Source organism: Corvus brachyrhynchos, unplaced genomic scaffold, assembly GCF_000691975.1.
Source record: "Corvus brachyrhynchos isolate BGI_N302 unplaced genomic scaffold, ASM69197v1 scaffold83, whole genome shotgun sequence".
Classification (NCBI taxonomy): Eukaryota; Metazoa; Chordata; class Aves; order Passeriformes; family Corvidae; genus Corvus; species Corvus brachyrhynchos.
Genome location: NW_008238464.1, coordinates 13,436,693 through 13,448,987, shown reverse-complemented (window position 1 = coordinate 13,448,987; position 12,295 = coordinate 13,436,693). Strand labels below are relative to the sequence as shown.

Here is a 12,295-nt window from a genome sequence, read left to right as displayed (position 1 = left end):
AATTAAAGGCAGTTCATGTTGGTGGGGGTGTGAAGGTGAAAGGGTAAAAGAAGTTGTAAAAGGTATCAGCAGAACCAGTTGTTTGTTGCCCCAGTCATAAGTACAGTAAATACATGTGTTTGTCCCCTGTAAGAATATTTACCTTCTTATGTCTCTAGAAGAGGATCATTCTCATAATGTGAAAGGCGAGCCGAGTGCTTCATTTCTCTATGTAAAACTTCAGAATACAGAAATTTATTTTAGCATACTGCTTAGCATCAAACTAATCTTCCCTATCATGCCTTCAGCTTTATTGTTGCCACAAGCTAAATTGTCAAGGTAACATAAGGAATTGATTCACTGCTTAGTTTCTGTGGTGTACTGTATGGTTCTGTGGGTTTTTTCTTGTTTTCTTTCTTGACAGCAACATCTTTTGATTTTGAGTGGCCTCTGCTGGCCACTTCATGGCAAAAGTTTTGCTTATGTAAAATCCACCTCAGTAACTGTTCCTGAAGTGTTTTCATTTCAGCAGCTGTGACCATTCTTCCATATTTGATTTTATGTGTATGATCATAGAATCACAGGAATGGTTGGGTTGGAAGAGACCTTAAAAGTAATCTAGTTCCAAACCCCCCCATGGGCACTTAAAAGTAATCTAGTTCCAAACCCCCCTGCCATGGGCACGAACACCTTCCACCAGACCAGGTGGTTCAGAGCCCCATCCAACCTGGCCTTGATGTCAAACTGCACCTGTAACTGTGCCCATGTAGCATTTTTTTATTAACAGTAGTTTGTTTATCAAAATTTCTCAGGAGCCCTGAGATGCTGCGGTCAGAAGGTTCCTACTCCACAGGAGAAAGACATTCTTCCACAGACTCCAACAAAGCTTCCAGTGGTGATGTCTCCCCTTACGACAACAACTCCCCAGTGCTGTCTGAGCGCTCGCTGGTGGCAATGCAAGAAGAAGTTGCCCGCAGCCCAGATAAGCTGTACAAGGTACCTGAGCAGTACACACTGGTTGGACACTTGCAAACTAAGCCAAAGGAGAATTCTTCTGCATCACAGGCTGGAAAAGGTATAGTGCATCCTGCTTGTGCTCCTCCTCCTCAGTGACTGATGGAGATTCCTGAAATAATTGAAAACTGCCGGATTTGTATTATCAGCTACTAGGATTTGAGGAGCAATAGTGTAAATAACCTTATAAAAAAATGACAGACCAATATCCTTTTTTTTGTATTGAGCCCAAAGGATCTGTGCTCAGCCCTCCTCATTAGCTCTACCAGCTGTCAGGGATGCTCTTGCTATGGCACTTCTCAAAACTTGGAGATATTATTTAGGAAAACAGAACTATGTATGTCCAGTTTTTCAGCCTCTCTGTGACAGCATGGCAAAGTCTAGTCCTGATTCATGGGTCTGTAATACCTGCAGGTTTATGGTCCAGGCTTTGGAAAAAGCTGGGATTTTCAGATTTCAGGCCACAAACTTTATCCAGTTGTAAAGAATGATGTCAACACCCTCTCACTGGAAAACATAGCTGAGCTGCACAGCTTTACATCTGCAACCAGTTACACACTGAGCAGTACTAGTGCAGAGATCCTTAATTCACCTAGCTACCTGGGGAGTGCATACCTGAGTGATTTCTTTGGTAAAGAACTATGGTTTAAATGAATAGCTCACCAGCACTTCAAGATGCTTTTCCTGTTAAAAATATATATATAAAAAAATTGTCATCCATGAAATTCATACTTAGTGAGCCAAACTTTAAGAACTTTCAATGCCTTGGGATGCACATAACTGGTGGTATTTTTAAAACCATTTAATTTCAGATGTACTGCCTAGGCACTTAATTCCCTTTGGAATTAATGGGATCTAGACTAATATCTCAATTATATGCTTAGTAAATGCCAATTGGAATTTATCTTCTGTATTCAATATCTAAATCTCTGAAAACATTTAAGAATTTGGTCAGATTTCTGTTAACTTATGAACAGGAAATTACATGAAGTTTTATCCTATTAACCATCTTTTGGACTTTAATATGCATCACAAAGATACTGGACCATGAAAAATTAGGAAATTCCTCTGCTGACTAGGGGAATCAGAAAAAGGCATGAAACTGTTTATAATCCAGCATTTCATTTAATCTTTGTTCTGTGGCTGCACTTCTGGGTAAAACCAGCAGCATCCTTGGGTTGATAGAGCATGCTTTACAGTGACTCCTGGGGCTGGGGCTGCCTGAGGGAGCTTTGACAGAAACTACCTTTTGTGGACCAAATCCTCCTGGTTTTGTGCAAATTCTCTGACTTCAGTAAGGCAGAGGACTTAAGGACTCAGCAAACTCAGGCACCCTGCCCATAACAGAGCTCTCTGAATCCATTGCGGGATCTGATCTTGAAACTTGTAGCTGTGAACAAATACATAGAATCATAGAATGTCAAGGGGTTGGAATGGACCCTAAAGATCATCAGTCCCAACCCCCCTGCCATTGGCAGGGACACCTCCCATTAGATCAGATTGCTCAAGGCCTTATCCAACCTGGCCTTGAACACTGCCAGGGCTGGGGCATCTACAGCCTCCTTGGGCAACCTGTTCCAGTGCCTCACCACCCTTACAGTAAAAAATTTCTTCATAATATCTAATCTGAATTTCCCCTCTTTTAATTTTCACCCATTATTCATTGTACTATGACTACGGTTCCTGATAAAGAGTCCCTTGTTGACTTCCCTATCAGCCTCCTTCAGATTCTGGAAGGCTGTTGTGAGGTCTCCACACAACTTTCTCTTCTCCAGGCTGAACAGCCCCAATCTTCTCAGCCTGTATTTGTAGACAAGGTGCTCTGGTCCTCTTACCAGGTTCATAGCTCTCCTCTGGGTTTTGTCCAGCATTTCCATGTCCTTAGGTTGGGGTCACCAGAACTGTACATAGTACACCAGGTGGGGCTCACATGTGAGATGCTCATGTTAGGTGCACGCTGAAGGTGCTAGTGGATGTTAATGACTCTGGTACTTTACATAAGGTTTTACCTTTCTATTTGTGTATTTCTAAATAATATCTTTAAGAGGATCAATTCGTCATCTTTTCCCTGCTCTTACTGCTGTTTAGATGTTTCTGAAGATCATTTTGATATCTGGGGCACTTGGCATTCAACGCTGAAAAGTGGCTGCAAAGATCCAGCAATCACAGGTCAGTAATTTCTCAATTTTAAAGCCCAAATCTAGCAAAGACAGAAGCAATTTCTTGTTTTTAAGAAATCACAGTGAAATTGGTAGGAGAATTCACATTGTCCAGAGTTGGACTTTTAAAAGATGACTCTTAAGTAGAATGCAGAGGAGCACACCGTATTCAGTGGAATACAGAGAGCAGCAACATTTCAAACTACAAATGTAATTTAAAAAGTAATTTTAAATTTGCTTCAAGGAAAGTTTTAAATTCTTCTAAAATTCATAGAATCATAGAACCATAGAGTGATAAGGGTTGGAAGAGACCTTAAAGATCATCTAGTCCTAACCCCCCTCCCTTGGGCAGGGATACATCCCGCTAAACTGGGTTGCTCAAGGCCTTATTCAACCTGACCTTGAACACTACCAGGGTCAAGGCATCCCCAGCCTCCATGAGCAACCTGTTCCAGTGTTTAACCACCTTCACAGTAAAAATTTCTTCCCCATATCTAACCTAAATTTCCCCTCTTTCAATTTGCACCCATTACTCATTGTCCTATCACTATGGTTCCTGATGAAGAGTCTCTCTCTGGCTTCCCTGTCAGCTCCCTTCAGATACTGAAAGGTGCTATGAGGTCTCCATGCAATCTCCTCTTCTCCAGGCTGAGCAGCCCCAACTTTCTCAGCCTGTCTCAGCCCCCATCCCTCTTCTACAGTGGGATACAAAGGAAAAGCAGTAGCTTGTTAAATGCCACATGACTGGTTCTGCAGACTCATGTTGTGTTCCTGACTCTACCCCTAGGTTCTTATGGGAACATTTATGAAAGCAGCTTGCTGCGCCCCGGACAGTGCTCTCTTTCCCAGGGGAACCTCGCCATGTATTCCCCTCGGTGGCAGGGCAGCTCCTCGGACCTGGACAGTGGCAGGCAGGTCATGCGGAGGAGCCAGACAACAGCTGCCATTCCCGAGTGTCAGCTCCAGCCCGTGGCGTCTCGGGTGTGCAGTAACCCGCACATGGAAGTTGGCAGCAGGAGTTCAGACCTGTCCCACTCCAGGTTGGAGCAGCACTTGACTTTAAGCAGTGTGGAGGACCTCAGTGAGCACGACTCAAATGCGGGTTGTTTGCAAAGTACAGCCAAGCCCTCCTACAGGAAAGAGCGGCCACCACCCCCTTACCCAGGCCCAGCAAAAACAAGCTCTGCGTTGCCACAGCGGTCAAGTGTTTCTTCAACGTTGCACTCTTTGAGGAGACTTCAACACCCAGAAAAAAGTTTGGGGCTGAGAGCAGCTGGAGGGCCACCAGCCAGAGCCCCTGACCAGGCCACCTCCAGGCAGGAGCAGCCGGCCCTGCACACGCAAGCAGGTCACAACTATTCCACGGCACCTCATAGCCAGAACAGTAAAAGTGTTTCAGAGGCGGACTGGAGCGAGTGGCAAAGGGAGAGGTGGCAGATTTGGGAGCTGTTGTCAGCCGATAACCCTGATGCCCTCCCAGAAACCCTTGTATGATCTGACTCTGTGGAGCTGCCACTCATACCCATGCCTCTGTCTCATAGGAAAATGGTGACATTGGAAAACAGGGAGGGCTTGTTTGTTTTATATCAACTGAATTGCATATACTTTTTTAAAACTTTGTTCACTTTAATTTCTTAACAGCACTGTCAAGCAGTTAATTTACAAATACGGTATGTTCCTGTTTTTCAGCAAACTTTTGAGAAAAAAGGTGAAAACTTCAGTGTAATAACTCTGTATGCATATGCTGTGTATAAGATAAAACTGTTGCTTTGATGTTGCTAAAAAATGTATTTATATATCTGCAGTTTTGATGATTGTATATTCTGTAATGAGTATTGTATGATAATCATGTTATGTTTTCATATACAGATGTCAATCAATCATGACTGCTTTTTTAAAAAATCACTGCACTTACATTACCGTGATACGCATTGGAATTCTATAGAAAGTGCACAAGCTGGTTTCTGTGCTTATATATATAAAAAAAAAGCTGTTAAAGGGGAAAGTTGTACTTCTTTTCACTGCCTGTTGAAAAACACTAAAGAGTGGAACATGAAAAGCCATATATTTTATAAGGGTAGTAGTGAGCTTAGAGGGGAAAATACAAAATATTTTTTTCTTACACATATGTTTGCAAAAACTTTAAAATTTGATACCAGATTGTAAAAGTATTTTTTTAGATTCAGGTAGGAAGCAGCTCAGAGAATCAACTAAGAACAACGTTGTGCCTAAACCAACCAAGTATGTAGTGCAAAGTCTGCCCTCCCATTCTAAAGGAAAACCAATGTTATATATGCAGGATATAATATATATATTTATAAATGTATGATTTTATGTATTGCTTTAAAACAATAAACTGGAATCCAAATTTTAGAAAACCAAACCTAATAAATTGGGATGCGTAACACTGAGAAAGAATATGGCTTTTCCTTTGAAATAACAAAGCTCCAGCATTAAGAAAGATAAGAGAAAGGAAAAAACTGCAGACAGACACATGAAAGGGAGTCAAGCAGAGCTTCAGAAAAGAACATGACATTTAGAAAAGCTCACAACTTCGTTTCTATAAATATTGTGCCAAAGTCTGGGTCAGTCACACTTCCTCAGTAGCTGTATGTTGTGTTGTGTTCAATGTTGCTGTTTTATACATTTTTTTCAATTGCAGAGCCGTTTGTGGGCAGCGGGTGGCAATGTACTGCAGCGTTCCAGAGAAATTCCTTCGTAGCGCTCCATAAGGGAAAGTGTATCATATCAGAAGAATTTTATAAAACATATTAGTCTTAATTTTAATGAAGTTGAAGACTTATTCAGTGATGTTGTCTTTAAGTTCTATCTTGTGCCATAATGATGGAATAAAAAGATAAGTAAAACAACGAGCATATTTTTTGCTCCTTTTTTTTTTGAAGTAAGGTTTACGGGATATTGATGTGTTTTTATTACATTCTTGAGTGTCTCTGTCAAAAACATCTAAAAGGCATAGGAGCTTAAGGATCACCTTCAAATGCAAGTTAAGTATACAAGATTCAAGGTTTTACTTTAGTTTGAGGTTTAAAATCCATCATGTATATAAGGAGTCCTTCCCCTCATATCTCCATTTCTCATCGTATCTCCATTTTCCAAGTAAAGTTATTAGATAAAAGCACCAAGCCAAGTAGAAAGGGGCAGGATTTGGCCTTTGACTGTTTAGCTCTTTTTATGCACAATAAATATCATTCTCTTCTGGTAGTTGCAAGGCTTTTCTAAATACTATCATGATATGAGACTCGATAGGAAAAGGTTAGTGTGTGTCCCTTGTTGCAGTAGCTCTGTGTCTATTTATTCCCAAAAAACTGGCAGTCCACCCCAAATTAAAATGATTGTGGAATGTAAGGAAAGACAAAAATGAGCTCTTATAAACAATCTTCCCTGTCTGATCTTGTCTCAGTATTATGCTAGGCTTGATAGAGGTTTGCTACAGGGGATTAGCTCCCAAGTAGTCCTCAAAACCAGTCATAGTGTAAATCTTGCTGCAGAAGATACTATATTCACTAGATGTCCATCTCCTGTATTTTAAACCCCTTTCTAAATATAGGAGCACCTGCACCTTTTTAGTGAAAGATGTCTGAGGATTACTCAGCCTCATGAAGAGATTGCCTTTTGCCACTCCCTCTCCCTGTATGTATTTATATATATCTGTGTGTGACCATCTCCATAGAGTTTATGCAACAAAAGATGAAAACAAAAGACAAGACAAAAGACAAAAGACAAGACCACTGCTGGAGGACAGCCTTGCGTGCACACATTTCAATAGATTGTTGTGTGGAAGAAAAGAGATACATAATAAATTCCAATAAATTAATACTTGGCAAGATTACATTATTTCTGTCATTTTCATTTTAACAGGGCAAAGCAGAATTATCCCGAGCAGGTTAAGAATGTAATTTTCAGTTGTACGTCTTTCCAGGCTGAAATCGGTGACATAATTTTTTTGTCTTTTTTTTTTTTTTAACATTTCACAAGAAAGGTAGCCCTGAAAGCTTGTTTCTAGTTTTATGTTGGGTGATAGATCTGTGTGGGATATCCCATTTTAGATCTCTGCAATGGTTTTCTTCTTATGATACACATGCTCTTGTATAGCCATAAAACTCATTTTACAGGGAAAGTCCCTAGTGTGAGTGTATCAAAGCTTTTTCTCTGTTTCCCTTGGGAGGAGGATTCCTATCTCAGCAATGGGGTAACGGGCCTGTGTTTTAATGAAGAGTGTGATAGAGAAGGCCTCCTCTGGAGGCCTTGAGGCCTCTGGGCAAACTCAATTTCCCTCCTATCACTTCTTATCGCACCACACTGGTTCATACCTAGGATTGTAAATAAGCCACTTTCCCCTCCTGGGCTGAATTACCTCTCTCAGGAGGTGTCTCCCAGTTGGGAGGAAGGGTGTGCTGCACTCACAGGTGAGCCCAGGAGAGATGGGATGTGGGTGCTCCAAGGACAGGCTGCCTGTGAGTTGCCCATGGGGCAGGTATTGCACTTCTGCTGCAGAAACAAAAAAATGCAAGGATTCAGTACATCTCTAGGTACAAGCCAGATGTGGTGAGGAACCTGTCAGCCAAGGGAAAAAGAAAACACAGACTTTAAAATACTACTTCAAAGATTACTATTGCTGCCATGTTTTGAAACAAGATGTGGTTGCAATGTTGAGTTGTGCATTCTAAGACCATGCTCCTCTTCTGAAGGGTCTGTTGCACCTTGTCCCTCTTCCTCAGCTTCCTCTCCCATCCCTTAGACCAGCTCATGCAGTGGGTGGGAGGAATTCCAGGGCTTTTTGATTTGGCTGAAACTTGTCCTGAGCAAGGAACACACAAAATTCAGGTGGCTTAGTGGCTCTCACAAGTGGTGGGCACAGGGGAGGAGGAGGGATAGGGTCAGAGATGGGGAGAGGAGGAGGGTGGGACTGGCTCCTCCTCTGTCAGGCGCTCCAGTGAGCCCTGTGAGGTGCTTGAGCAACCTCAGGGCCTGCTGCTTCAACCTGCAGGCACAAGCCCAGCCAGGCACTGGAGAGTGGCTCTGAGCTACAAACCTGAGCCAGTCCAGCTGCTGCCTTGGGTACATGAAATCTCAAGCACTCTGCTGTCTACATTGTGAGCCCAGGCTGCCACCGTGGCATAGATTAATGCCACTCAGAACTTCTCTGCTGTTGAAATTATGGGTCAGTGGACTGGAATTTGTGTCTGTATGGGAAGGGGAGGGAGGTGTTTTCTGGTTTTTTACTGGTTTTGTTGTTTCACAGGCATCGGTTGAAGTCAGAAATCTCAATTCCAGCCTTTCTGGAGCATCAATTTGCCTTGCATTGCTGTCTGGCAGATGATCAGGGACTTCTTTCTCCTCTGGGAAACACAGGATGTCTGAGCTTCATTTTTGCATTAATTAAAAAAAAAGAAAATAGTGGCTCCATTGTGCAATACTTAACTTCACAGAGCTGCAAAGCAGTGGAAATGGTTCTCAGTTGAATTAAAGAGTATTTTGACATCAGTAAGTCCTTTTACATCATCACTGGGAACTGCAAAGCACTGCTGTGCTACAGTTGCTATAGGGGAAAGTATCTGCAGCCAGACAGTGCTGCAGAGACCACAGAGCTATTCCAGGCATGCATAAAATGCACTGTCTCTGAGAATAGCATTAATTTGATTTTTTTTCTGAAGTGCAAAGCACCCCAAAAGATGGTATCTCCATCTGGAAAAGTTACTCACAGGCTCCCTTTTTATTCAGTGGAAAGAGATGGGTATTTCTGTGCCACCTTGATACAGCCTACATGTGTCTTTGAAAGACAGTCCCTTTTGAGGGCTGGTCACTGGAAGGGCCTATTTTTTCTTTCCCCTGCTGTATAAAGGGAGCCTAAATAAGTTGCCCAAATATGGTAGCCCTCCAAGTTTGGTGGAATGAATCCCACTCTGAGGGTCTAGTAAAACAGAAAATGGATGGTGAATGATCGACACAGGTTTCTAGCTCCTAGGAAAAGCGAAGCTTTTCCAGGGGCCTCAACATTGTTGTGTGGTTCCCTGGGTTCCTAGGTGAACCTGGGACTAGTGGGGCTGGCAGAGTCAGTGGTGCTCCTGGGGGCCTGGGGAGATAGCACAGTCAGCTCAGTGAGAAATCCAGGCTCTTTGCAAAGTGAGGGAGAGACACTGTCTGGAATTTCACTTTTTTTGTTGTTGTTTGACTGGTTGGTTTAAGTTGGATTTCTTTATTCACTAAAAGCTCTGTTTCCAGGTGATGTGAAAGTGTTCATGAACAGGACTGTGATTTAATTAATTTTTTCAGTGACTTAAAAAATGAATATAGGATTTATGAAAGCAATCTAATTTGGGCATTTTATATATATAGCAGGGAGGGGGCTCGTATTGATTCCCAAGTGGCACTGGCAAATGGAAACAGGCAGATAAAATCTTCCTTTTGAAAGATAGGTGTTAATCCTCTTTCTTCTTCTTCTGAGAAAGTAAATGTCTTTGCCACTGGAGTGAGAAGGAAAGAGAAAGAAATTTCTCTCTTAAATTGCAGTTGGGAGGGGTGAAAGTGTGTGCAGGTGAGAGCAGTATCTCCAGCTGGGTGGTTGTCACAGTCTCTGTCTGAGGACTTCAGCCCCAGTCTCTGGACACTCTTCTAATGATTATTCAGACTTTTAAATAAAAGAGAATAACTTTTAAGTGTCTCTTTTGAACAAAGGGGACATGAATAGACATTTCAATCACCATTTCCTTTTGCTGGTTTCTCTCTGTTCCATTTCCCTTTGTCTACTTCCAACCATAGCTATGGGCATTAATTAAAAAAAAAAAAAATTAAAACAAGCCTGGGGAAAAAAAATCATCTGCCTCTGGTGTGCAAAAAAAAAAAAAAATCCAATATGGGAAAAAGATCACAAAATATCTTGCCCCATCCTACCAAACAACGAGCAGCCCCTTTCTCTTTCTTGTGCAGGTGCTGGGGGCACTGGACGCTGCTCTCCAGGAGGGATTGAGTCTGGGCAGCAGATGAGTGTTCAGCCATGGGGCCTTGTGCCCTCACAAGAATGAGGAGAGAAGGGGGAGCACAGATGTGCCCAGGGCCACGCAGGCACTGGGCAAGGTACTGACCCCAGCCCGGCTCTCTATGCTCAGCAGACGAGGTGCTCTTTGCAGTCAGGGTCATCCCCAGCTCTGGCCAGATGGAACTCTGCCAAGCTGAACCACCTCTGCCCAGACCAGCCAGGTTATGGACACAGAAACCCCAGCTTCCAACTGGGAATCACTGATAGATGGCTCCCTGCTCCAGTGCTTTGCCTCCCTGGTTAGGAAGGAAGATTTAATTGCATCATCTTGATAGAAATCCAAATTTTTTCTGCTTTGAGAAAGGAGCACTGACCAACCAAGGCATCCTTTAGAGTATAGAAACTCTTAAATCATTATGAGAAAAGACCACCTGAACCATGATTACTATCTTCAACTTCACAGAGGTGAATTAGAGACACCATTCAAAAATAAAGGAAAGAGAGAATGAAAAAAGAAAGAGAGAGAGTGAAAGAAAGAGAGAGAAAGGAGAGAAAGAGAGAAGGAGAGAGAGAAAGAGAAGGAGAGAAGGAAAGGAAAAGAAAAAAGAGAAAAGAAAAGAAAAGACAAGAAAAGACAAGAAAAGAGAAAAGAAAAGAAAAGAAAAGAAAAGAAAAGAAAAGAAGAGAAGAGAAAAGAAAAGAAAAGAGAAAAGAGAAAAGAAAAGAGAAAAGAAGGAAAGAAAAAGAAAGGAAGAAAGAAGGAAAGAAAGAAAGAGGATCAGACTGAAAAGCACTTATCATGCAGAAAATAACAAATTCACATGATAACCTGCCAAGCAGGGTTACTGAAGTAAAAACACACCATTCACTCAAGGACAAGAATCATATGATCACTTTGGGGAGATGGAGTATTGAATATGGAAGCAGCATCTGGCTTTTCTCCCAAAAAAAAGGTTTAAAAGGGTGAAATGCTGAACAAACTCTTCCTTTCACCCACAGGCTATTTCTGTAGCTCCCAGCAGCAGCTAAAGGTTGCCAGCTGCACTTTTGCCCAGGGTGGTATTGACATTGTGTAGTTGTGGCCTTATGCCTGATGCAGGGAGAGCTGGAGCCCTGAAAGACCTCAGAGTTGCAAGAAGGCTCTTCTGAAATATTCCTTAAAAACCCACAAAAAGCCCTGGTTCCAGTATTATGAGCCACTTCTCAGTCTGTGAAAAAAGGAGTAAAATTGAAAGAAAAAAGAGAGCTCTGGAGTAGCAGCTTCATCCCACTGGGGCTGTTATTTTGGAGGAACCTATTGCTAACTCTGACAGTGGCAAGCAAGTGGTAGGACCTGGGGAGCTGGGAGGCTCCCCTGTCAAAGGAACAAAAAAGCTAATTAAAAATATAAAGAAAGAAGGAGACAGAGAATGTTTGCAATGCAAAGTGAATGCTGTTTTCCCATGTCTGCCACTGACAGACAAGTGTAGTGGTTTGGTCCAAAATACTCATTACTGTTTACCTTCTGTGAGATAAGAATTAGGAGAAAAGCAAATCAGGCACAAAACTTGAAAGAATGTAAAGAAGTTTATTAACAGACCTAAAATACGGAAAAAGAAAAGAAGAAAAAAAATAAACCATACCACACCTTCAGAACACTTCTCCTCCCCCCACCTTTCCTCCCTTCTCCCACTGGCAATGTAAAAAGACAACCCTTGAGATGTTCAGTCTGTTTACCACTTCCATAATAACCTTGTTCAGTCCATTTAGGAAGAGGAGTCTCTCTTGCTCATGCTATGGAGACATTATCACAACAAGACAGCCGCCCGGGTTGGTTCTCTGCTTGCATCATGTGAGAGTCCCTTCCCACGACTTGCAGCTTTTCCCACAACTGCTTTCGAGGGTCCAATCTTGAGCTACTGGGGTACAATTTTAAGGTTGAGCCGTTCAGAAACAAAAGTTCTTTTCACCCATATCTGGGAGCATTTCATCTCTAAGAATAGAGGCCCTCCCCTTCCCTGGGAGAAAAAGGGTCCTCATCATCTTTATCTCTAGAACTATCTCTGGGAGCATCTCTAGGATCTGAGGTCTTTTCCTTTTCCATTTGGAGCAAAAGTCCTCATCGCTTCCATCTCTCCCTATTCAAACTTCTCATGAAATTACAGCT

The 12,295-nt window shown here is 42.3% G+C and overlaps 1 protein-coding gene across 3 annotated transcripts in view; it reads left to right on the top strand.

Moving 5' to 3' along the window:
• Positions 1 to 6,026, top strand: part of ARHGAP6 (Rho GTPase activating protein 6) — a 120,773-nt gene extending 114,747 nt beyond the window's left edge. For all 3 annotated transcript variants that reach the window (XM_017737106.1, XM_017737108.1, XM_017737107.1), the window contains exons 11-13: positions 792 to 1,054; positions 3,082 to 3,162; positions 3,940 to 6,026. In XM_017737106.1, coding sequence (XP_017592595.1) covers positions 792 to 1,054; positions 3,082 to 3,162; positions 3,940 to 4,646 — 1,051 coding nt within the window. In that variant the 3' untranslated portion in view covers positions 4,647 to 6,026. The remainder of the gene's footprint in view (positions 1 to 791; positions 1,055 to 3,081; positions 3,163 to 3,939) is intronic.
• The last annotated feature ends 6,269 nt before the right edge of the window (positions 6,027 to 12,295 follow it).